This window comes from Venustampulla echinocandica (genome assembly GCF_003357145.1).
Source record: "Venustampulla echinocandica strain BP 5553 chromosome Unknown scaffold_1, whole genome shotgun sequence".
Classification (NCBI taxonomy): domain Eukaryota; kingdom Fungi; phylum Ascomycota; class Leotiomycetes; order Helotiales; family Pleuroascaceae; genus Venustampulla; species Venustampulla echinocandica.
This window is the reverse complement of record NW_022474206.1, coordinates 2,590,615-2,614,409: the sequence shown is the minus strand read 5'-3', so window position 1 is coordinate 2,614,409 and position 23,795 is coordinate 2,590,615. Positions and strand designations below refer to the sequence as shown.

Genomic DNA, 23,795 nt, shown 5'->3' with positions numbered 1-23,795 from the left:
CACTAGAGACGGGTATATGATATTGTGGGGTACATAATACAGGGATCTATAGATCCGGGGAACGGAAACGGGATGGCTCTCCGATGAGATAAATTAAAATGCCACCCCCCATATGAAACTAGACTTTAACGGACTAGGTTCGTCTGTGCACCTCTGCATTACAATGCCACATTCGGGGGACGACACGGTAGTACACATGCCGCGACGGCGCAAGCACCCCGAGGCTCTCTTGAGTAAGGGCTATGGCCCGACCCTTGTGCTTAATTGCAGTACTGCTGAGAGGGACGCTCGTGTGGCCTATTCTGATGTGGTGTTGAACAGAAGCTGTGATAATTAGCGGTATGCATTCTGATCCTCTCATATTATTTGACCCGAGTTGCACATCGATTCTTGCTCGTCCTAATGTATCGGATTTAGAGATTTGGAAGATGGATGAGCCCTTGCTCTAGGTTTCCGTTTCTCGCCTTGTTGAATGATATGGTATCCAAGATTGGGATTCCAGCCTGAGGGCTTGCGCTTGAAATCATGAGTAGGTTTAGGGGGCGAGCTCAGGGTTATATACTCATCAGCTTACCAGCTAGGGCAGTTTGGAAGCTGCTGTGGTCTACATGGTGACCCTTGCAGCTCCTCATGCTTCGTAAAAACTATTGCCTTCATTGGGGGGATTGATCTTGGAAAGGCCTATTATCTTGACCCTTAAGTCCAAAAGTGGAAATGATCATCTCACAACGGCTAATGACATCGCAATTTGGAGGTACTTATCCCCTTGTTGAAGGGAATCTACAATGCTAGTTTCAAATGTTACGTTTAGGTAGGACTGGTTGGCAAGGGAGTTTACGAGTCGCCGGCTGATGTTGACCCCTAGATGGATATAAATGAATCAAGTCGGGAGGATTTATCTTCGGTTTGAGATCCGAACTTGACCACTGCACCGGGTCGAAACAATTTGCGGATATGCAGCGTTGCGAGCTTCTGGTAAATGCCAAGGCCATGTGCTCAAACTGCACTCTTTGAATTCGATATTCGACCATGCGGCTGCATCGTGAATAAGAACCCATTTGAAAATAATTCCTTATTAGGAGTCGGTAATTATACACGGAGAAAGGCAGAACTATATACAATCAATGTTCATAGAAAGGCTATGCACCATAAATGGCTTTCATCGCCACATCTCGATTGAGCAAGAAATCCGGATTGCTACATCCCCAGTTAATGCGCCAGTTGCAGCATATGGACTTTAGAATGCCGGATTAGCATTTGTCAGCAGCTGCTCGAAATAAGCTTGAAACCAGTGGCCGGCTTCGGGGGCAGGCTGGAGTGCATCGCTCAGACCACAGTGGGCATCGTATCGAACAGCCGCGCTGTTGGAGGTACCCTTAATCAAAGACGGTCAGTATATATCGTATTGCGATGTATATCAGCACTCACATCACATTCTCCACCTGGCTTGATCCAAACAAAAGCATCGGCGAGGGCATCCCCGGTGTTTGTAGTTGGTCGAACACCGAATCCTGTGCCCTTGACATTACACCAGTGACCCCATTCCTGTTGGGAGGTTGGCTGAACGCCGTTGCGGGCTAGATCTATAATCAGCGAAGGCATTTGGGATGGTTCAAACAACACTTACAAACGTCCGTAATGAAGTGAGCCGGGAAGCCAGCACTAGTGAGGAACGGTGCAAAAGCATTGACAAATCGTTTCTCATCACAAATCGCATTCCCTTGGGTATACGAAGGGCAGGTGGAAATGCTCCAAGCGTTGTAGTTGGCGACATTGGTAGCTAGGCCTCTGACTGAGGAAGGGCTACCTGCGGCCTTATAAACGCCTGCAAAGAGCTGGGCCGCTGGCTCAATATTAGCAGCCCAGCCTAGCCAGCCAGCATGTCCACCATCCAGATACATCGACACGTTAGGCAAGTTAAGTTTTGAGATTGCGTATTGCGTACACTCTTTGTATACTGCTGCGGCGTTGGAGCATTTGGCAACATTCAAGTTTGTTACTAAGTTAGCCAACGAATCCGGTTCTGGATACGTAGTTAGCAATATAATAGAAGGATCGGGATAATCCTGGACGAACCAATAACGAGAATGACCTTGACGTCTGAATAAGTGACGAGTTGAGATCTAATGGAATCAATATATGCCTTGTAATTGGCAACCCCATTATTGGCAATGGAGTACTCTCCATTAGATGCAAGGGCTGCACAGTCACGATCTGGTAGATCGTAGACAACGAATGTTCCAGCCACTGGGGGACTGGCGCCTGCTTTATTCAAGGCCCTGATGTTTGAAAGGAATTCCCCCACCTGCGGGACTTTGGCAGCGGTATCACTTTCGCCGAGATGGTCAGCGTAGATCTTAAGGTGGATTAGAATGTAGGACATACAGCCAAACAAAAGTTGGGACTTTTGCCACTGCAGCAGCTTTGGTAGCCATAGCGCCCGTAAGGGAAGGCATCGCTAGAGTCGAGATCTCAGAAGCGTAATAAGGGTTTGCATAAAGCGCAACACCCGAGAAGGGATTTCCAGCAGCGGCGACCGTTGTGCCACCCGGTGCTGTTGTTATCGTAGAGCTACCGCCAGAGGGGACAGTAGCTGTTGGACTGGGGCTGCCGCCGCCTCCAGAGCCAGGCAGGCATTGAGAGTACCAGTCATTGGTGTATGTGCAAGTATATCCGGAAATACACGTGGTTGCACCTGCAAAATTAACCCCCCCGCCTAAGGATTACTTGTCAGCTAACACTTTGTGCTCAAGAATATCCAGACTTACATTGTGCATATGCCGCTTGCTGAGCCAAGACCGATGGGGCCAGTGCAGTTGCAGCGAGAAGCAATGTTTTAAAGGCCATATTTACTTGGAGGCAATAGAACGGAATATTTGAGGAAGAACAAGATGACAATGAGAAGCAAACCCTCGGTCCCACAGAAGCTTTTATACAAAATAACTGACGATAATTGAATATGTTCTAGCTCGATAGGCTTGTCGCTCCGACGTGACGGCGACGGAGCAACATGACCGGCTCGGCAGAGGTTCCGAAGCCCAATTTGTCCACCAAAGCTTCGAGGCTCGAATGACCGTTTCTGGACCACTTGGCAGGAGCAAATCCATATGATTGGCCATTCAAGGGCAATAACATGTGCTAATAAGAAGCCACGCCAGGAGGCAATGCTCCTACTATTTCCATTCAGTCCAAATAAGAGCAGGAATTAAAGGATATCATGCATACTATTATGATGCTATTGAATATTCAAGGAGACATTGCCCTGGTCTTCTTCGCCTTACATGGAGGGCTGAGGTCCCAGTATGCCCATCGACCACCATGGAAGTCTACTTAAATAGTCGCGGGCCGACAAAGCCGCTAAATATACTTTGCGTTCAAAGATTCGCCACTTGGCAAAGCTACGTAGAGTTGTTCCTAGGACGGGATAGCCGCCCATGGAGAAGTGGAACGCGGGGCACCAAAGCGGGCGCGATCAAAAAGGTGCAAATTCGCATGTCTTTTAAGCTTAATCCACTCTTCGGCTACGCAGGAGGAGACCTGCGGCCCTGCGGGGGAAAAGAGATAAGATAACTTCGTTTATCTATCGCTGTACGCAAGGACATGACACAGTCTGATGTGTGATCGTGCCCAGCCATGGCTCGAAGGGCCTATTTCGAGCCCGCCAGTCTGGAAACGTAAATTGGGCAATAAAATTTCCGCTGCATGCTTTCAGGCAGCTTCCGGCGCTGGATATCACATATAGAGAGTCTACCAGATATGAGTGGTCATCTGGTTTGTGAACACCAGGGGCCAGAATCCTGGTTGAGCGACGCTGCGGTGGCCAGACGGAGTGCAAATTTAACCGGCGACGTCCATCGTAGATCCTCGCTTAGGCCCCCTAATCTGCGATGACCTGGCATCTCAACCCCCTTTACTCGCTACGCCGTCGGCCCTTGATCTCACCCACACCCCAGCTTCTCTACACAGCCTGAAAGCGGCATTGCCGCCAGGCCCGGCAGCCTAACGGTCCTGGACTATGTAGTCAGGGTTCGAAATATATACTATGTATTGAAACGTGCAATCTCGATACGTAGATGCGAATCACCGGTCCGAACTTCCACAATAGTCGGACGCTGGAAAACGTGGGGTGTTGGGCATTGCCGAACAGCCACGGACAGCCATCTCCTCATTTGGCAAGTGCTTGGGAGACAATGATGCCATCTAAACCGCTTTTCATCATATCGTCTTTGGCCAAGGTCCGAAAACCACCGCCAAGTGATGGCCTTCTAATGTTGACCATGCATCCAAGCCTGATATTCCCGTGCAAATAGGCCATGATCAACCTGGATCTACTTAACCAACCTAAGGCTGTATATGAGAAACACTTTGGATGCTTGTTGTATACCAGGTAAACAATGATGACTGCCTGACATATACTACTATCACCCGGGGCGCACTCCAGTTGACAGTCTCTGGGCAGTAGCCGGTATGTATCCACTGGAGCAGAGGTAATATATGCTAGAACGGAGAGCTTCATGTATGGGTCTTATAATACCTATAGCGTAGGGCCTTGATTATGTGTGTGAAAGGTCATCCGTGACCAAGACGTCGTTGAAAAATATATAAGAAAGCCAGAAGGCACTCTGGCAGGCTAATCTCCATCACTCTTGAAAGTACCTGACTTTTGGTTTTCATCCTCCATCTTCCTGTATATATTACCATCCGTTATCAATATCTTCAACATGAAGGGCTTGGCTATTTGCACCGCCGGCTTCCTGGCATTCGCCAGTCAGGTATCGGGCCACTGTGATTATAGCCCTTTATTTGCCTTCCCAATATATTTTGTATTGTATCACAAATTAACTCTCTCTAGATATCTTCCAACAGCTGACCGCAAATGGTGTCAAAAATCCGGCTTTCACATATGTTCGAAAGAACAGCAACTATAACTCCCCCGTCACAGGTGAGCATTTCAAATTCTGTGTCAATATAGCTTCGTGTTTATAACACTTGTGAAGATCTCAGCAGCAACGACCTCCGTTGTAATGCTGGAGGGGAGAGTGGATCCGCCACCGAAACCGTTTCCGTCGCTGCAGGCTCATCCATAACCTTCACCCTCGATACAGCAGTCTACCACCAAGGCCCCATCTCCGTGTACATGGCTAAGGCCCCTTCAACTGCAGCAGCATTCGACGGTTCAGGTGCCGTGTGGTTCAAGATCCTTGATATTGGTCCAAAATTCCCGGGCGGAACCTGGGATATGTCGCGTGAGTGCTATATATTTCCGCGACAGCTACCTAAGCATCTACTGACAACACTTCTTCTTTAAAGAAACATATACCGTTTCCCTCCCCAAGTGCGTCCCCAACGGCGAATACCTCGTCCGTATCCAATCCCTCGCCATCCACAACCCATATCCCGGCGGAACACCACAATTCTACGTCGGCTGCGCACAAGTCGCCATCACTGGTGGGGGATCAACAGACTTGGGTCCTAAGGTTGCTATCCCTGGTGCGTTCAAGGCAACCGACCCAGGATACACGGCCAACATTTACAATCAAGTAAGTTTGTTTTCACTATTCAGAGTATACAGCAAGGGGTAGAGAAATGTGACAGAATGATGCTAATTTAGAATGCAGTTCACGAGCTACACCGTCCCAGGCCCAGCAGTTGCCACTTGTTAAATATTCGTAAGCAATTAACATGTGAAGGTGCAGAAGAAAGGATCGAACTGTCAATAGTGGGGCGTCCATAAGTGTTCAAAGAAAGAGAGACGCCACTTCGTCCCTATGTGGGATTTAAGTTGAATGCGTGGAAAATTACAAAGAATTAAAGAGGAAGTGGGAGGTTCAAGGAGTCATTTAAGTAGCTGTCGTTTCGACTCTGTCCTAAATAACTGCAAAATATAATAGATCCGCTCCCTCAAAATATAACATCCCAAGATGTGAAATTATGTGTGCCCCAGATGTTTGGAATAATATCATATGTGTGAGAACAAGAGTCAGGAGCTTTCAGTCCAAAGAATTATCAAGGGGCATTATTTGCTGTACAGTAATAGTCAGAAGCTACTCTTGTCCACTCCTCCCCATAACAACAAGGTTCTAATATTCCCAGTAGGGTTCGATCCCTATTTGTCACAATTTAGTCCATTCTACAAGTTCTAACCTAATGCCCAACTGTGTAAATACCAATGCATCTCTGGTTGCAGACCAATGGTAATAGCATTTTCTTGCCTCTATCGATAGATGCTAAAGGTTGATAGCATCATGGGTTTGCATTTGGTAATATACGATGCGAACACTTTGATAGCACGTGTAATAGCGCTGTGATTCTGATATAATGCTTGTCAGGCGTAGGATATATAGTATCAAATATAATAGCAAGCTATATAATAGTAGTAGAAACAAAGTGTGAATTTCCAAACCTGAATTTCTCTGATCAATTGTCGTTCACGCACCTGCTTCGCTATCCTCAGCATTCCACCCCTTTACTCTTTCATCACCCATGGAGTGGGCCTTGCTTTCAACGCTCCATCGAGTCATCGCGCATCTTCCGCTTAACAATAGAAAACTGGTGGACCTACATCATTTTATTAAACATTAGCTATCAACTCAAGTTTTGTAGCATGGTGAAAATTGCATACCTGGGATGGCATAAGACTTGAGGTTCTGGTAGATGTCGAGCATAACTCCCGGATCATTGGCCTAGCGGGGACATATAATGTTAGCTGAGATCACCGCGCGTGCTCCACGCTATCTTCGACGGGAAGTACACAGCAAGTGGAGAGAAAAATGGAATCAGATGACGATAGTTTGAACTTACCTTATAGGCGCCAGGTAAGCTGACAGTAGCGGGTGTCTTGGTGCCAGTTCCACCACTGATATTAATTTGTGCGCATTCCATCTAAATAGGAGAATGTAAATATAAAAGCTTATAATGGTGAATAGCGGTATTGACATACGTAGAATTGAGCTCCGCCAGACGTCCGTGCTAGAGGCGTTTAGTTATCTGGCGGAAGAGAGCGAGATCTAAGTTGCCAACTTACCTCCGTGGAGCGCGATGATCTCGGCACGCAACAGATATTGGCCAGGCGCGATACAGGTTGGGATAGGGATCGATTGCTCGCCGAGCGCAGCAATCTGTATTTATTGTTGAGCAGTAATCAGAGACGATGGATTTCATAACCTACAAGATCATTGACTGCCCAGGTTCCCGCTGAAAGTATTATTTGTCATATGTTGGATGATTGGCATTGGAAATTAAGTATCTTACCTGCTGGGTTCGTGAAACCGGCCTCTGATATTTTAAACCAACCGCTCCCTAAAAGGGTGTTAACCAATACTTGACGGAGAGATCCAGGTAATGTGTACCATAGCCTGGATCTGTAACAGCGTTTGTTACTTTCTTTAAGTATGCCATAACTGGCCCCTAATTGGCAATATCAGCAATGTGTTTTATTGTTAACAATAACAGCCGCCAATCCTTACTTTATGGCTAGCGTCAATAATATCATCGGGGCCACTCTGCTGGGTGTGTCTCCAGCGAGCTTTAACTGTTGTACCAGCTTGTACATCTATAACACTGCGTGAAGGTGTTGTTGGGTTCGGCCCTCCGTTGCACTACTCACGGGTCAACACTCGTCCAGATAAACCCATCAGTAAACAATAGCGTGGCAGGGTTTAAACGTGAGGGTAGTCATTATCAAGGCTTGAAATTCGATTGTGGACACTTACTGCAATGTCGTTTGAATTAACGTTCGTAATAGGCTAGAGGGTGGCAGTAGTATTAATGAGAAAATCGTTGATTCCACGGCTGATAAATTCCTCACCCCATCATAAGAAGGCATTCGTATTCCAACACCAAGGCCTAGAATGTACAGTATAAACCTCAAAATCACATTACAGTGGGGGAAAGCGGCATACCATTGGTAACACCTCCAGCAGTCAATTGCGTGAAGATGGTGTGAGATGTGGCAACCCCGACCACAGCGGCCAGGGAGAAGGCATTCTGAAGCTTCATGGTGACAAGTATGATATGAACGAACAATAAAGTTTACCAAAATAAAGCTAAATGGATAACTACCTACGCAATTATATTTATACTAAAGAACCAAGAAGATAAACCCACAAGATGTCACTCCCCAATAGGCGAACATCATCCAAGGCGGCCCGACCTTAATTATTTCCTCCCAGGTTTATTATCAGCATAACGAATCAAGATTGGAACACGAATATTAGAAGGAACACGAATATATAAACACCCAACTCGATTTCAGGCTTTGATGGTCCCAGAGTCAAACATAGGTAAGGAAATCGGCCTCAACTGAGAAATGGACCAACTGGGTACATTCCGGGCCACGTCCGGTGAGAACAGCCCACGCCTGAATAGTAGCGGAAGGTAGCCCTCCGGACTATCAATCCCAAGAAGGAAATGGAGGTCAGCTGCTCTTATATCATTTTTTGGCTAGTCTGAGTACTTCGTGTATTTAGCCATATTGGAGAGGGCATCTCGAGGCGTGGATTGAAAATGTGGTGTTGGGCAGTCCGTTTTAGGTTAGCTAATTTCGCTTGGTGTAGATCACGTTCAAGGGGCAGATGATACTCGTAAGTACCTAAAATAGGTACTCCGTAGCACTGGCGAGATCCATGGTCGCCACGCTGCAGCAGCAAACCAATATTAGCCTTGTCCCCCAACTCCTTCCCAAAGACCGAGTTGAGGGTCTAGCCCACATGGCTACTCTGCATGCGCTCGAAGCTCTGATTGCGTAGTATTTAGATTTGTTCCCTTGCATTTGCTATTGTTTCAAGTATTTTCAGTCCCTTTCTCGTTTTGGTTGAGCCCTAGCTTGCTCTATCTGAACTGGAACACATGGGCAAAACTCAAGCCCATCAAGTATCAAGTGATACTTCCAAGTGTATACTCTCTCCGGCCAGTCAGTTTACCAAGACCGTAGTGCTCTCCAGGTTAATTCTTATTGTTCTATCGCTAGCAGCTCCAATGCCAATTTTGTAATGACGGTAAGCATTTATCTCTTATGGAGACATATAACATGTATCTACAACGCCTGGGAAATTCGTAGTTGGACTCTTGTAATTGTTGGCCTATTTTTGTTTTACATATACACACGATCGGGTTGAAAAGTATCACCCTAAGAGGGTGGGAAATTACCTACCGCTCTCAGTTGCCTTCAAGCAATAGCTACGAGTTCCTTGGATATACTGCTTTTGAGAGTTGTGTAGGCTCAGACAAGTAGAAATATTTATGGCCCACTTTTTGAGAGGAGCAGACAAGGAACCCCCGCTTTCTTTGAATGCATCGAAATCTAGACATCCCAATTTCGATTGGAAAGAAAGAGAGTTTGACAGCAAACGGTTGCCTCATGACTCAGACGCCGGCCTTGAGATGTTCTATGCAAACCAGTGGTTCAAGCGAGCTCTTCCACATACCAACCAAGCCAATCGCCGTAGCCCAACATATTTTACTCATCTTCGAATGCCAAAACTTACCTATTCTGAGTATCAGTCATTCGAGCCACCCGAAGTTTCTCGCGGTTGGCGTTGAATATCCAGACTTACATGACGGCGGGCACGAAGAATAAACCCAGAAGAAGCATCCTATTCGTGAATTATCTGACATTGGTATTCAGCAAGATTAGTATTGTACTGTAGGTATCGCCGATGTTGCGTATCAGTGACTGGGGTTGAGTCTGGTTATCTGCCAGCGGCCGGAATCCCCATGGCCAGCCCAACTGTATAGCGTGGGGGGCCGGCAAGGTTGAGCACCCTGTAAACATTGATTTTTGGCTTGCAAGCCAATGTCTCGAGGCCCCGGGAGAAATAGTTCGGGATTCTCTCTATCCCGCGAATGTTCGCCCATACTGTTATCTATGGACTTTATCTCCCTGCGTTACCCTGCACATGGCCCGATAAGAGCAAAGCAGGGGACTTTTTGATAGGGACATGAGCGAACTGGATCCGGATAAAGCGTTGGCCTGAACAGCAACACAATTTACAGATACATGATTTAGACCCTTCGAAGACGTAGAGTATGGAACTAGCTTATTAGTCGTGATCGAAGAGTCTGGCGCGACCTGATATAGTCACATATATTCTCACGCGATATGTACGAGACCTTCACCTACCTAAGGTACCTAGGTACCTACCTTGCCATTCACCTGTCCGGATTTCGGATAGGGGTTATTCTTCATGACCCACTGCGCCGATGTTGCTTGGAACATACCTATCGTTGGAATGACCCGTCTTATACGTGTGACAAAGTACGTACCAGTGCTTCGTACCTAGGTACCTTAGGTACCTTAGGTAGGTGCCTCAGGTATATTGGAAATGAATTTACGAAGTAGATGCGAGAGTGCAAGCCACAGATGCCTGCCTGTTTCGTGATCTCATCTTATCGCGAGCGCGATTACCACCTCATCCACAACCGCAACTACGAGTAGCTGTTCGGTTGCATTACTGCTTTCACTTCACTCCAGGCTTGCCCTGCTCGTGCACTACGATATGATACTTCATGCGCCTAGTGGCAGCCATATGTGCTCGCTGGGATAATGTTCTGCTCATCCTGGCTACTCAGCCAAATAATTTGTATAGTCAAACAAAGATATTGTCTGGTTGCGGCACAGGCTGTGATACCTTTATCTGTTGCCCATCAGTGATGGCTGCAGAAGGATAAGCCACTAACAATGAACCCCCGATGACTACCAGGTTGGACGGCTTACAGCGCCTTCAACTACTCTCCAGGCTATTTTGTTTCTCCAATGGCTCGTTTGGCTGCATCTCCCCCGCTGTTATCATCGAAGATCTTTACCTGATTACAGACCCCCTTCTCTATCTATCTATATATATATGTTCCGCCTCCAGCGCAGAATTTTGAGCGTTGTTCTATAAGCTCATACTCAGCCCAAATCTCATTTGAAGTCTCTTGTAGACCGTTTGCACGGGATTCTAGAGACGACGAGTAGGAAACCGTGGTACGACGAGAGTACTTGCAGGCGCCCGTCCCAGCACGTGGAAAGGCGCCGACGTCAGAGCAGGGATAGCCTCTAGCTATCCTTGAACGCAGAAGCGCTCGATTTTCGAAATCGAAATCGGGCCCTTCGAATTATATGCCACCTTTCAGACGAATCGGCAATTTTTCCACTCATGGACAAGGTCAAGTCGATGAGGGTGGCCCATTTTATGGACAAGTTGGCGGTGGAGAGTGAGTCGGGGTTGACGAACGCGCAGTTGATGTTACACAACCATGATTTGAAGCCCGGTAAGAATCTCACGAACGTCATGTTCAGGAATAATCTTAACAATTATATTAGTTGAACCGCAACGCCGACAATGGGGGCCTTGGAATTTTGTAGGCTTTTGGATTGCCGATTCGTTCAATATAGTAAAGTTATTAGGGGCGCATTTTGATGTTACTCGTTAACCATATGCCAGAATACCTGGATGATTTCCTCCAGTATGATAGTAGCGGGCCTATCATGGTGGCAGTCATGGATCTGTGTATGGCTGGGTTATAGTATCGCCGGCTGCTTCATCGTCGCAACTGGAAGAATCGGGGCAGTGTACCACATCCCATTCCCGGTGGTCAGCCGTGCCAGCTTCGGGATCTGGGGCGCTCTATGGCCAGTTTTCAACAGAGCAGCTATGGCATGTATCTGGTATGGAGTCCAATCTTGGATCGGGGGAAATTGCGTACGGCTCATGATCTCTGCCATCTGGCCGTCTTTCCAGAATATCCACAATGGTATCCCAAATTCGGGCACAAATACTGCGGACTTCGTCGCGTTCTTCATCTTCTGGTTCTGTTCACTCCCAGCTATTTGGTTCCCTGTCCATAAAATTCGACATCTGTTCACGGTTAAAAGCGTATGTTGTGCCTACGGCAGGAGTTGCGTTCTTCATCTGGGCCGTCGTCCGAGCTCATGGGCTTGGTCCAATCGTTCACCAACCGAATACTGCTCACGGTTCTGCGTTGGGATGGGGAATGGTTTCCGGGATCATGTCATCCATTGCCAACTTTGCCACTCTCATCGTGGTATGTATAATTGCCAATTCTTTTACACCAGGGAATCGATCTGATATACCGATAGAATGACCCCGATTTTTCCCGCTTTGCCCGCAAGCCCAAGGATGCATTTTGGTCCCAGCTGTTCGCGATCCCCATTAGTTTTGCAGTGACATCTTTCATCGGGATAATTGTCTCGTCGTCGTCGACCGTCATCTTCCACGGTGATCCGATTTGGAATCCCCTAGACCTGCTCCAAGCGTTCCTCGACGAAGGAAGCTCCAAAAACCGCGCTGGCGTCTTCTTCATCGGCATGGCTTTCGCACTCGCCCAACTGGGTACGAACATCGCTGCCAACAGCGTCTCTGCCGGCACAGATATGACCGCCCTCCTCCCCCGCTATCTGAACATCCGCCGGGGAGGTTACATCTGCGCATTAGTAGGCCTCGTGATGTGCCCGTGGAATTTGCTCTCCAGCTCCAACAACTTCACCACCTATCTCTCCGCCTACTCCGTTTTCCTCTCTTCCATCGCCGGCGTTATCATCTGCGACTACTACGCCGTCCGTCGCGGCTACCTCGAGATCAAGGAACTCTACTCCGCCAGACAAAATTCCCCATACTACTACAGTTTTGGTTTCCACTGGCGCGGCTATACCGCATACATCGCTGGTATCCTCATCAACATCGTTGGATTCGTTGGAGAAATCGGCAAGCCTGTCCCTATGGGCGCCACTTATATCTATAGGTTGAATTTCTTCTGCGGATTTATTGTCGCCGGAGGGTCTTACTGGCTGCTGTGTAAATTCTTCCCTGTGTCAGCAACGAGCGATGTGTGGATGGAAGTTGGTGATACTATCGAGGATATCAGAGTGGGCTATGGAGATATGTCAAGTACGGGGAGCGTGTATGATGAGGAGCGGGGTGTAAAGGGCGAATACAAGGGCGCGGAAATAGGGGATACGGGGAAGGCTCTTTAATAGTTGAGGGGAATGGAGTTTGCGTATCATGGGGAATGTGCCTCAGTATTAAATCTTGTGCTTTTGCGATAAAGAGTTGCGGCTGTGCCTCTAGGAGAGCCGCTATATGTATACCAACAAGCGTGTTGAAGAGTAATAGTTCTAACAACCACTAGTTGTTAGTCGATCTAGCTATCTATCATCGCACTTAGCCTTAAATTGCTGCTACAAATATAGTTCTTATGTACCAGCCTTGAAATAGCACAGTTCGCGCTTTGCCTTGTTAGCACCACGACATGCTATAGCGGTACGTGTTCTAGCGGGGGCGACTCGAGATATAAACCCATAACAACGTCTGTGGTTAAGTCCTATTTGGTAGAAAACCTAAAAGGGGGTTGTAATTGCAGGGGCTGTAAGGGGGTAATAGGGTTTTAGGAGTGATTGCCAATTAGAAAGTAATTGTTGAATTTAAACATGCCGTCATGCGTTTCAATAGCTACCAAGACATCACTTGCACATTCTACCTAGGTACAATACGCAATCACGAAGCTCTACCGGATGTGGACACAAGTGGTAACCTTCTCCAACGGCGAGCTGGCGAACAAGCCGACCCTTGACCCCCAGTTTGTGTCATTGTTGTGTCATCCGTGTCTATGTTGCTGTGTTGTGGCACCTCGAGATCTATCCCTCCCAGAACGGCGAAGGGAGCGGACACTCAACTCGTCCATTTCTTTGCCGTGCTCTCTCTACGGGAAGCAGGGGAATATAAATTGATTTCAGCACTATAAAAATCCCGAGGAGTTGGTTATAGCTATAATAACCAGCTATATTGCTTGATCGAAGTTTATTCCTGCGCTCACCCTTGTCAGCTCTTATTCAGGCACTTTATTGGAAAGACTTCGAGTTCTATCTCGAGATCGTTTGTATTTTGCTGTCGTAGCGTAGCGCACCGCAAAGCAATTTTGATACGATAGCAAGTTTTGGGCGATTTGATTAAAATTGTCCCTGGCATCGCCCATGTTAGTTATTTGGGGTGGCTTCCTTTCGAAAAGTCGCGATTCCCCGTACAACCTGCAATCTCAACTTCAATCTGGTTTCTTTTCGTGTAGGGCGGTTGTTTCCATACTAACACCGGGGAACCGCGCTTGCGGACACGAAGCACAGAACGGTTTTCATATGACGTATAGTCACGTACTGTACGTACATGTACAAGCACTAAGGTGCTTTACACGACTCAAGGGGCATAATCTTGGAAATTTAACGATTCAGCCCGGCAATCTCACGATGATCTCTCTGTACGGAGTATACGAATGACCTCAGGGTGCGATGTGCTCTAAAAGATAGCTCGGTGTATACCTCGCGATATTGCGCATCACGAGGTAACATCGTAGATAGATACTCCGTACATCCCCAGAAGCCTCTCACGAATACGGAGTAGAAGCATCAACTCGGTCATAGGCCACAAAGGGCAGTGATCTGTTGCTACATCGGGCCTCCGGAATTGCAAGGTACTGTACTGTACATTCTTGAACTATTTCCGTCATCGGTGGTGGCAAGAACGAGAACCGACGACACTACTGGGAACTTGGGGAGGGCGGCCTCGGAATCGAAGGTATCACGAGCCAGCACGTGATAACCCACGGGTGCGCACCCAATAGGGGCCTCCGACGGTGCGCCACGCATCGGGGCATTGACAATGGACGTTTACCTCATAGCCCCTGCAAACGGCGTGGCTGGCCAATCGCCGGGGCCGATTGCTTATCGCAGCGTGGCTGGGGCAGAAGTCTCGGCGATGGGCTTAAAAACGCCCCTGGAATCCTTGGATATCGGTGGTGGGAAGGGAGGAACAGGGGGGGTTTTCACCGTTTCCCGGACAATCGTTGTTGCACAGTTGGAGGGACCACAGGAGTGAGTGTGTATTGGAGTGGTGTAGCACTACGTACAGTACTCGTACAGTACTCTACACTTGTTGAGAGTAGTCGAGACTAGACGTGCAGAATGCAGAATGCAGATAAGGGAGTGGGGCGGATTGGGGAGCGGTCTGAGCTGGGTGACAGCTGATAGCGAGGGAAGCAGATTCGATCCTATCTCATGCTTCGTACTTCGTAAGTCCGTCGAGAAAGGCAAAGTAGAGCAAAGCGTTGGGCCTGATTCAAGGGTTATGTCGGGTTGCTAGGCCGGCAGGCGAAGGGCGTTGAAATTTCAACTGACGAAAAGTTTTCGCCCGGCTGCTGCTCGCAACTCGTGCCAGGCCGAACAGGGCCGGTGCCTATTTCTGGCCTCCGACAGGCTACGAATAATGCCTCAAATCTCTGCCAATGCTAATGCGAATGCAAATGCTGCTGCTCTCCGACGACAAATGTAATAATAAGCAGGGTGCAGGAAGATGCAGCAGATGCAACACATGCAACAGATGCCACAGAATCATAATGGGATTGATAGAAAACGTTGTCGGGGTGTGGGGGAGTCGAACAGTACCTGTCTGTACCTGTCTGTGATTGACTGGAGATTCCCGATTCCAGACTCCATCGGGCCCCTATCCCTATTCCTGGAATTCCCTTCCTGCGGTGGATGGAGCGATGGGTGGCGACGATCACTCCTGAGCTGGTGCAGGACCCTTGGTTGGGTCCGGCCTGGTGTTGAATTGTACGAGCACGCCGTCGCTGTACGCGGTACACTATACGCGGTACGACACCGTGATGGACGATGGCTTGTCCTGATGAATGCATCCGGGCCAGGTGTAAAGCCGGGCCCTTCGAAAAGGACGCATAGCTGGGCAGCTAGCAGAGGGCATTCATTCCTCCGGCCTGAATGCAATAATGGAGCCTGTTTGAGATATATCTTTTGACAGCTCTCTCAAACCGCGCCTACCGGTAGGTGCGATAGCCAAGGGATAGCGGGTAGAGATACAGTAGAAGATATTGCCGCATTGGGAGCCGGCCCTCGGTATAGCGGATGTCCTGAGCCATGATCCCTACGCCGCTGTTCTGCAGTGCAAAGCTGTGTCCAATGTCCATTCTCCGTTATCAAGTTCGAGTCGGCAATACGGGTATCGTGGTATCAGTTGAGGTGGAGGCCCCTGTCGAGAGCAGAAAAGAGCAAGCCGCAACCATGGCTGGGTGAAACGGCGCAGAGCCGGACAAGGCAAGGCAGTGCAGTGCATAGCGGAAAGATTTTGTGGGCTCTAGACATGTGCCTTGATAATTAATAATAGAAGAACAATGGATGATGGATAATGGGTAATTGTAATTGTAGTGGGATGAGGGATGAGGGATAAAGGAGGAAAGGAGAAAGGGGAAAAGAAAAGGAGGATTAGGTGGAAGGGCGAATGGCGAATGGCGAATGGCGAATGGTGAATGGTGGATGGTGGTGGATGGTGGTGGATGATGGTATGATAGTATGTGTGATAGTGGGTGATAGTGGGCGATAGTGCAGCCCCTGGAGGCCTCCCACGCGAGCCAGACCCAGTGCCGGGCTTCTCGAATCGTAATCGGGGGCAGCCACCTTTGGTGGTGGTACTTCGCTAGGACGTGGTACGCCGCAGATACAGGAGGTACTGGTAACTGGACACAGCAGCACAGTAGATCGGCTGAATGAGCCTTGAGCCCCCCCCCCCAGGGTACATACTACTACGAGTACAGCGTACAGTGCAGTCCCTAGCAAGCCTAGCTACTCCGTCCAGCGTAGTGCCACCACTGCCACCACCACCACCCACGAACTCCCCACTACGGCCACCGCCCCCCAGCCCAGCCCTCCCCCCCAACCCATCCACGACTCTTATCAGCGCCCTTCCTTATAAACGCCCCCCCAGCACCCGTCACTTCTTGCCCTCTTCTCCACATAACTCAACCACACTTTGTTGCTTCTTTGTGCAGCAGCACTCAACTCGGGCAACCACCAACTCTCCACTCCTCCTCTTCTCTCCTCTCCTCTCCTATCTTCCCTCCTCCTCCTCCCTTATCCCTCATCATGGCGGCTCCATCGGTTGTCTCCTATACGGAGAATGTGAGTTTGCCTCTTGCCCTATCCGGCCCTGCAATAACCGGCTGACCATGACAACAGCTCTTAAAATACATGCGGCTCGATCAGAAGGGATCGGCTATGGCAGAGTAAGTTGGCGCCACTACCGATCTGGAATTCATAATGCTAATTATATCAAAGGTACATCTGGATCGACTCAACAGGAGGTGTCCGGTCAAAATCAAAGGTGAGTAACCTCGGCCGAGCTTCCAAGTCACCCAGCCAAAAAAAAAAAAAAAAAAAAAAGGCCCTGGCACCCAAACAGTCACAGTCACTGACTGCAATGTCACTTTATAGACAATCACCAAGATCCCAGAATCCGGCCAATTCACTCTCGATGACCTTCCAGAATGGAACTTCGATGGCAGCTCAACTGGCCAAGCTCCCGGCGGCGACTCTGATGTCTACCTCCGGCCCGTCGCCATTTTCCCAGATCCTTTCCGTGGCGCCCCTAATGTCCTGGTTCTCACCGAGTGCTGGGATCCTGATGGAACCCCAAACAAGTACAACTACCGTGCGGAATGCGCCAGGCTCATGAATGCCCACAAGGAGCATGAGCCCTGGTTCGGTCTGGAGCAAGAATACACCCTTCTCGACATGTCGGATAGACCCTATGGCTGGCCCCAAAACGGTTTCCCCGGTCCCCAAGGCCCATACTACTGCGGTGTCGGTGCTGGCAAGGTCTTCTGCAGAGATATTGTCGAGGCACACTACAAGGCGTGCTTGAACGCTGGCATCAAAATTTCCGGTACCAATGCCGAGGTCATGCCGGCGCAATGGGAATTCCAAGTTGGTCCATGTGATGGCATTGAGAGTGAGTACACTCCTTCCAATCTAGTTTATTAGGGCCTCTCTAATGTATATTCCTAGTGGGTGACCACCTCTGGGTCGCTCGTTTCCTGCTCCACCGCATCGCCGAAGAATTCGGTGCCAAGATCTCATTCCACCCCAAGCCAATTCCGGGCGAGTGGAACGGTGCCGGTCTTCACAGCAACTTCTCCAGCAAGGAGATGCGCACCGAAGGAGGCATGAAGCACATTGAGGCTGCCATTAAGAAGCTCGAGGGTCGCCACAAGGAGCATATTGCTGTCTATGGTGAAGACAACACGATGCGTCTGACTGGCAGACATGAGACTGGCAGGATAGATACTTTCACATATGGCATTGCCAACCGTGGTGCATCCATTCGGATTCCAAGGGAATGTGGTGCCAAGGGTTACGGTTACTTCGAGGATAGACGACCAGCTTCAAATGCTGACCCATATCAAATCACGGGTATAATGATGGAGACGGTAAGATATACCCCACCAACGTATCAAGGGCCTTTTGCTAATATGTCTTCAGATTTATGGTGGGCTTTATGGTTCTGAATTAAAGAAATAGACGTAGATGGGCCTGGCGGGCGTGTATACAACAACGGCAACGGCGTGATGAAGGTTATGGCTTTGGGAACGGGTTTTTTTCTTGCATGCGATGAAGCTTTACATGGTCTACTTTTTCCAACACACACACCTTGTAAATTGCCCGGTTAAAGGATTCAAGATCAATTCGATACCAACTTAGAGAAGATTTGCAAAGTCTTATGTCGTCAAGGTACCCGTGCTTCCAGGAGCTGAACAGCCTAAATGCAGGACCCCGTTGCCGGCCGGACCGTGACTAGATTCGCACCCGCGACAGAATCAAGTAAACCACCGTACTATGTACTATGCACAATTCGGAAATTAGGCAAGATAATCCGAGGCAAAAGAAGTAATTTTGTATCTACAATAGCCTCTTGTTTTATGTTGTAACTATTATATCAGCCTTCTTGAGGCTCTTGGACCCCTGGATCGCTACCATGACGTATAGGCGAGAAGTACCTATGGTATGCATATGGTGTCCGAGCTTCGTCCAAGGTCAAAGTAATTTCGAGCTCAAGCCGCTTTCGTATTTGACATCAACGGTAACACTATGATTGTCCCCACACTTCGTAGAGCTGTCGCTCTACCCTCAATACAGAAAGCTGCGCGTTCTATATCAACTCTGCAATCAAACCCCCATATCGTAAGCCGCTCTCCAGTTATCATAACCAACTTCCTTTCTCCCCCGATCCGCCACGCCCTACACTTCACTAACTTATCTATTGCAGTATGTAATTCCCGAACCTAATGGCCCAAGGTCGTCTCATATCCTATCCCTCCTCCCAACAATGCCCCCCAACAAGAAGCTCTCAATCGGCACAACCAACACAGTCCCGCCGACTCCGGATTCTGTGGCCGAAAACCCCCATTTCCTTACCATCCTCAATGATGTCCTGAGCAAACATGCCCATGAAGACCCAATGGTACAAGGGCAAGCTGCGGTATTTGCGTCCACGTCTGGCTCCGCGCTTGGGTCAGGAGGCATGTTCTTCCCACAGCAGCGGTCGAAGAGGACCAGGGGCCGAGGGGGTGATGGTGCCGGAGGAGCTAGCTCTCAAGGTGGAGCTGGAGGTGCAGGGAGAGGCGGTTGGCTCCATGTTAGTGATATGAGGGCGCCGCCGGATTATGGGAGGATAGCTTTTCCCGAGGATATTTTTGGGAGTTTAGAGGTTGATGGACAGGGGGAGTTTGTGAAGGGGACTGACGGAAGTGTGGGGAATTGGCAGTCTAGTGGGACGTATAGGATTATTACGAGGGAGGGAATGTGAGTTTACCCTGCTTACATAGAGGCTCTCTGGACTCGGGAGGATGCATGGGGATATACTGATATTTTTGCAGATTAGGACTGAGCGACTTCCTTAGAGAAAAGCTGGTAGGGAGGCTACGGGAGGAAGCGGCGAAAGGAGGAATATAATATGTCTGGCGTAGTCTACTAGGTAGTTCCACCATGGACAGGGAGCGTAGGCTCCATTCCACATGATTACCTCACAGGGTTGGTATTACAGAAAATGGCACTCGCTAGATTACCTTGTGTGGGAGGCACCTGGATGGCATGTTGCACGAAACTGGTCAAAAGTTCCTGTGCAACCATGATATCTGTATACAGTATAGAGGCGGATGCTTGCGAGCAAAATGGAGAAGGGAGGACCGGGACGCAGAATAGGGGTCGTTGACCCTCAGCTTCAATTTTGAAAGAATCATCTTCGCTACTCGAGCATGGCGAGGAGACCGTTGTGTCAATGGAAGACAGGATCTCAGTTAGTTGCTGTAGCTTATTTAATGCCTGTGTAAAAGTACTCAAAACTGCTCTCTTCAATACGCAACAAATACAAATAAGCTTTAGGGCTATCTGATTACTATGCACCCCGCAGTATAGTACCTTAAGCTTTTGGCTTTGAGGCGGATTCGCTTCGTTGGAGCTGCTGAGCGGTGATTGATAACCGGATCCAGAACTGCCCTGAGACAACAACATCGCCACATCCATAACCTCACCTCCCGAACAACGTGTGTGACGCCTCGCAATACTCTCTCAACCGGCATCTCCAGATAGTTGCATTGCCTTTGTAAATGCATATCTAGACGTTACGAGGCCTCTTCACATTTTTGCTATAGCAACAGTAGCCTTGCGTCCGCTGCCAGGGGCCGTGTTTGGTGGGGCAGCATCAGCAACCGCACCTCCCAAAGCCCGTGCTCGGATTCCTCCCCCTCTCTCCCAAAAAGCAACGTCTGAGTTATTTAACGACCACCCACGACGCGATGATGCCTCACGGGGCCTACGATGATGGCGAGCTAGAAATCTCTCTCGCGCCATCGGCGAACCGTCGCGCGCAGAACAAACCTCCCGATGCCAGCAGCCGTCGAGCCCAGAACGGCAATGGGAACAACCACCGATCTGTTGAGCCTGCTCCGCAGAAGCGGGCCGAGCAGCGGATTGGGGCTTATCAGATCATCAGGACGCTTGGGGAAGGTTCCTTTGGGAAGGTTAAACTGGCAACTCATCGTGTTACGAATCAACAGGTGGCGCTCAAGATTATTGCGAGGAAGAAGCTCATCAGTCGTGATATGGCGGGAAGGGTGGAGCGGGAGATCGAATATCTTCAGTTGCTTAGACACCCGCACATCATCAAGCTGTAAGTATCATTCAACCTAATCTGTAGGCTTGGGGTAGAGGTTAATACTGTTCTTGCAGATACACGGTAATCAAAACCCCAATGGAAATCATCATGGTTCTCGAGTATGCTGGCGGTGAACTTTTCGATTATATCGTTCAGAACGGAAAGATGAAGGAGGACGAAGCAAGGAGATTCTTTCAACAAATAATCTGTGCCGTCGAATATTGCCATAGGCATAAGATCGTGCACCGAGATCTAAAGCCCGAGAATCTACTCCTAGACGAGAACCTGAACGTCAAGATTGCCGATTTCGGACTCAGCAACATTATGACGGATGGAAATTTTTTGAAGACCAGCTGCGGAAGCCCCAACTATGCCGCCCCAGAAGTCATCAATGGAAAGCTATACGCTGGTCCCGAAGTCGACGTGTGGAGTTGTGGAGTCATTTTATATGTGTTGCTCGTGGGAAGATTGCCTTTTGACGATGAGCACATTCCTTCTCTATTTGCCAAAATTGCCAAGGGCCAATATGTCGTTCCGAACTACATGAGCTCCGGAGCTGCCGCGCTGATCAAGAAGATGTTGGCCGTTAACCCCGTACATCGGGCTACGATCGAAGAGATACGAATGGACCCATGGTTTATGCAAAATTTGCCATCATATCTGCAGCCTCCCGTGGAAGATTTTATTGATACAGGTGTCGATCCTACAAAAGCTATCACTCCCAAAACCATTGCACCGCACGCAAGCCCTGCAGTCCAGGAGAAATTGCATGACCAGGTTACGGAGAAGATCAGTAAGACGATGGGATACGGCATCAAAGATGTGCAAGAAGCTTTGGCTGCTGAAGAGCCTTCTGCGATTAAGGATGCTTATTTGATTGTGAGGGAGAACAAGTTGATGCAAGCAAATCGTAAGTAGCCGTGAGGCTTCGTGATATAGAAGAATTACAACAGAAAGTATTCGGCACTTGAAGCTAACCTCAATATAGCAAACCTTTCAGATGATAAGGGGCACTTACTGTTCCAGATGCCCTCTCCACCGGCTTGGAATGACGGAATAAAACTTGATAGTGCAGCCTCAGGCCCACCGTCGCCTGCTGTGAAGGAGGGGGAAGCTGATCAGCCTATCCTCCGACCACGTCCAAGTCCAATACTAGATGCAGTTTCACCGCGCTCATCTAGCTCGGTCGGGACCGACAGGTCTATTCGACCATATGTCAGCAAGATTGGAATCCTCCCCAGCAGCTTACCTACTTACCATCGAGCGTTTATGGAAGCCCGGAAGACTGGAAGAGACACAGGCAATCCTCTCTCGATGACTCACTCCGAGGCTCATGAGCCACAGCCTCAAACCGAAGCAGAGAAATTGGAGACAGCTCGTCGGCTCAATCCACACTCTCGTAGTCAGATTAAACTTGACGAGGCAAGCAAAAGGCCCCCCGGAATGACGCCCGTTCCACAGAAGAAAACAAAGCCGACGAAGTGGCAATTTGGTATCCGCTCCCGTAATCAACCCCTCGAAGCGATTGGCTGCATCTACCGTGCCCTGCAGAAGCTTGGTGCTGAATGGGTGGTTGATGAAGAGGGAGAACCTATCTATGGAGAACCCGCAGGCGATAAGTGAGTACGACAGTTCATTATATTCTTCGTGCTAACGGAATCAGGACGAACAGCAGCTTTGCATCAGATGGTAGCGGTGCATCTTTACACCATGCCGAGTCGATGGACAAAGCTAGTGGATCTGGCAATTTACGATTCGACAGAGTCGATCCAAACGTGCACTACAGACTTCCAGCAGACCCATGGGTCCTCCGCGTGCGCTGGCGCAAAAACGGCATGTACCCTCCTGGAACCATTCCTCCTGGATCGACATGCTCATCTTTTACAGACCTCCGTCGCCAATCCATAGCCTCCCTGAGTAGCGGAGCTGGCTCCCTTCCCTCGCAAGAGGCACTCTCGGCTTCCAAAACAGTGGGTTCGGATCCAATCGAGAGTGTCACCATGCATCTAGATATCCAGCTCTACGAAATGGAACCAGGCGTCTACCTTGTTGATTTCAAATGCGCGGGCTACGAGACTCCAGATGGCATGCTACTTGAAGAAAAGGATGTCACATCACCATTCCCGTTCCTGGACCTCGCTTCGAGACTTATTATCCTACTGGCGGAGGCTGACTGAGAGGTCTCGCCTCGATGCTATGGAATGAGGAAACGAATTTTATGATATCAGACTTGTATGTTTTGATGGTTTAACATGGCATGGAGAAAGCGGACCCTGCTGCGTGCCTTCTCTGAACGGTTGAGAGCGCATTATTATGAATCATTAGGAACAAGGAGAGTTTTGCAGGGATAGGCTGGCCAAAGCAGTAGACGGGATGAAATGGTATGGACAGCGCAGGCTATTATCTGCCCAGCGATGGCGTTACAAATATGTGTTTCTGGTTGTTTTGAAATACCCAGAAGTATCTCCATTAAAGCACATTTCTTCTTCTTTAATAATGGATTCCAGTGAAGGACAGAGCGGACACTAAGAAGGACCGGTCTGGTATGGTAGGATGGGTTGCAAAAGCTTCCGAATCATAGAGAACTACTTTAGATAGGAGGGAATAGGACGAGCAAAGGCTTATCTTGTGATGTGGAATTGATAGAGGCATGTTTCTTGACTGCTCGATACATTCCCCGACTTGGGTCTAATACCGCGGTTGGCCTTCATCATAGCTTCAAAAGCGGAGTAGGACAGAGAAGCTCTCAATGTCTATTCAAGGTGCATCTTTTTTGCCTTAGAACACTGTGCCGTCTTGCGAATT

At 48.8% G+C, this 23,795-nt stretch overlaps 8 protein-coding genes across 8 annotated transcripts; 6 read left to right on the top strand and 2 right to left on the bottom strand.

Moving 5' to 3' along the window:
- Nucleotides 1-1,237: 1,237 nt before the first annotated feature.
- BP5553_03391 (Glucanase) lies at nucleotides 1,238-2,847 on the bottom strand (the record flags this gene model as incomplete). Its single annotated transcript, XM_032012014.1, has 6 exons — nucleotides 1,238-1,375; nucleotides 1,429-1,577; nucleotides 1,628-2,023; nucleotides 2,077-2,330; nucleotides 2,386-2,716; nucleotides 2,769-2,847. 6 exons carry the CDS (start codon nucleotides 2,845-2,847, stop codon nucleotides 1,238-1,240), a joined length of 1,347 nt encoding a protein of 448 aa, XP_031871707.1.
- A 1,874-nt stretch (nucleotides 2,848-4,721) lies between these two features.
- Nucleotides 4,722-5,663, top strand: BP5553_03390 (Uncharacterized protein; the record flags this gene model as incomplete). Its single annotated transcript, XM_032012013.1, has 5 exons — nucleotides 4,722-4,785; nucleotides 4,853-4,942; nucleotides 4,998-5,246; nucleotides 5,311-5,540; nucleotides 5,619-5,663. 5 exons carry the CDS (start codon nucleotides 4,722-4,724, stop codon nucleotides 5,661-5,663), a joined length of 678 nt encoding a protein of 225 aa, XP_031871706.1.
- Nucleotides 5,664-6,535: 872 nt separating this feature from the next.
- On the bottom strand, nucleotides 6,536-7,998 carry BP5553_03389 (Uncharacterized protein; the record flags this gene model as incomplete). The annotated part of the gene is made up of 12 exons (XM_032012012.1): nucleotides 6,536-6,558; nucleotides 6,623-6,683; nucleotides 6,802-6,882; nucleotides 6,941-6,969; nucleotides 7,025-7,118; nucleotides 7,169-7,194; nucleotides 7,252-7,299; nucleotides 7,350-7,407; nucleotides 7,467-7,598; nucleotides 7,713-7,745; nucleotides 7,808-7,845; nucleotides 7,902-7,998. 12 exons carry the CDS (start codon nucleotides 7,996-7,998, stop codon nucleotides 6,536-6,538), a joined length of 720 nt encoding a protein of 239 aa, XP_031871705.1.
- A 3,140-nt stretch (nucleotides 7,999-11,138) lies between these two features.
- On the top strand, nucleotides 11,139-12,976 carry BP5553_03388 (putative uracil permease; the record flags this gene model as incomplete). The annotated part of the gene is made up of 5 exons (XM_032012011.1): nucleotides 11,139-11,253; nucleotides 11,306-11,376; nucleotides 11,427-11,796; nucleotides 11,858-12,027; nucleotides 12,083-12,976. 5 exons carry the CDS (start codon nucleotides 11,139-11,141, stop codon nucleotides 12,974-12,976), a joined length of 1,620 nt encoding a protein of 539 aa, XP_031871704.1.
- Nucleotides 12,977-14,651: 1,675 nt separating this feature from the next.
- Nucleotides 14,652-14,867, top strand: BP5553_03387 (uncharacterized protein; the record flags this gene model as incomplete). The annotated part of the gene is made up of 1 exon (XM_032012010.1): nucleotides 14,652-14,867. One exon carries the CDS (start codon nucleotides 14,652-14,654, stop codon nucleotides 14,865-14,867), a length of 216 nt encoding a protein of 71 aa, XP_031871703.1.
- A 2,057-nt stretch (nucleotides 14,868-16,924) lies between these two features.
- BP5553_03386 (Glutamine synthetase) lies at nucleotides 16,925-18,358 on the top strand (the record flags this gene model as incomplete). Its single annotated transcript, XM_032012009.1, has 6 exons — nucleotides 16,925-16,960; nucleotides 17,018-17,064; nucleotides 17,117-17,162; nucleotides 17,273-17,789; nucleotides 17,846-18,267; nucleotides 18,320-18,358. The coding sequence occupies 6 exons, from the start codon at nucleotides 16,925-16,927 to the stop codon at nucleotides 18,356-18,358; spliced, it is 1,107 nt and encodes a 368-aa protein (XP_031871702.1).
- Nucleotides 18,359-19,163: 805 nt separating this feature from the next.
- Nucleotides 19,164-19,789, top strand: BP5553_03385 (Uncharacterized protein; the record flags this gene model as incomplete). The annotated part of the gene is made up of 2 exons (XM_032012008.1): nucleotides 19,164-19,639; nucleotides 19,714-19,789. 2 exons carry the CDS (start codon nucleotides 19,164-19,166, stop codon nucleotides 19,787-19,789), a joined length of 552 nt encoding a protein of 183 aa, XP_031871701.1.
- An 845-nt stretch (nucleotides 19,790-20,634) lies between these two features.
- Nucleotides 20,635-23,167, top strand: BP5553_03384 (Non-specific serine protein kinase; the record flags this gene model as incomplete). The annotated part of the gene is made up of 4 exons (XM_032012007.1): nucleotides 20,635-21,005; nucleotides 21,065-21,900; nucleotides 21,979-22,609; nucleotides 22,654-23,167. The coding sequence occupies 4 exons, from the start codon at nucleotides 20,635-20,637 to the stop codon at nucleotides 23,165-23,167; spliced, it is 2,352 nt and encodes a 783-aa protein (XP_031871700.1).
- Between the last annotated feature and the right edge of the window lie 628 nt (nucleotides 23,168-23,795).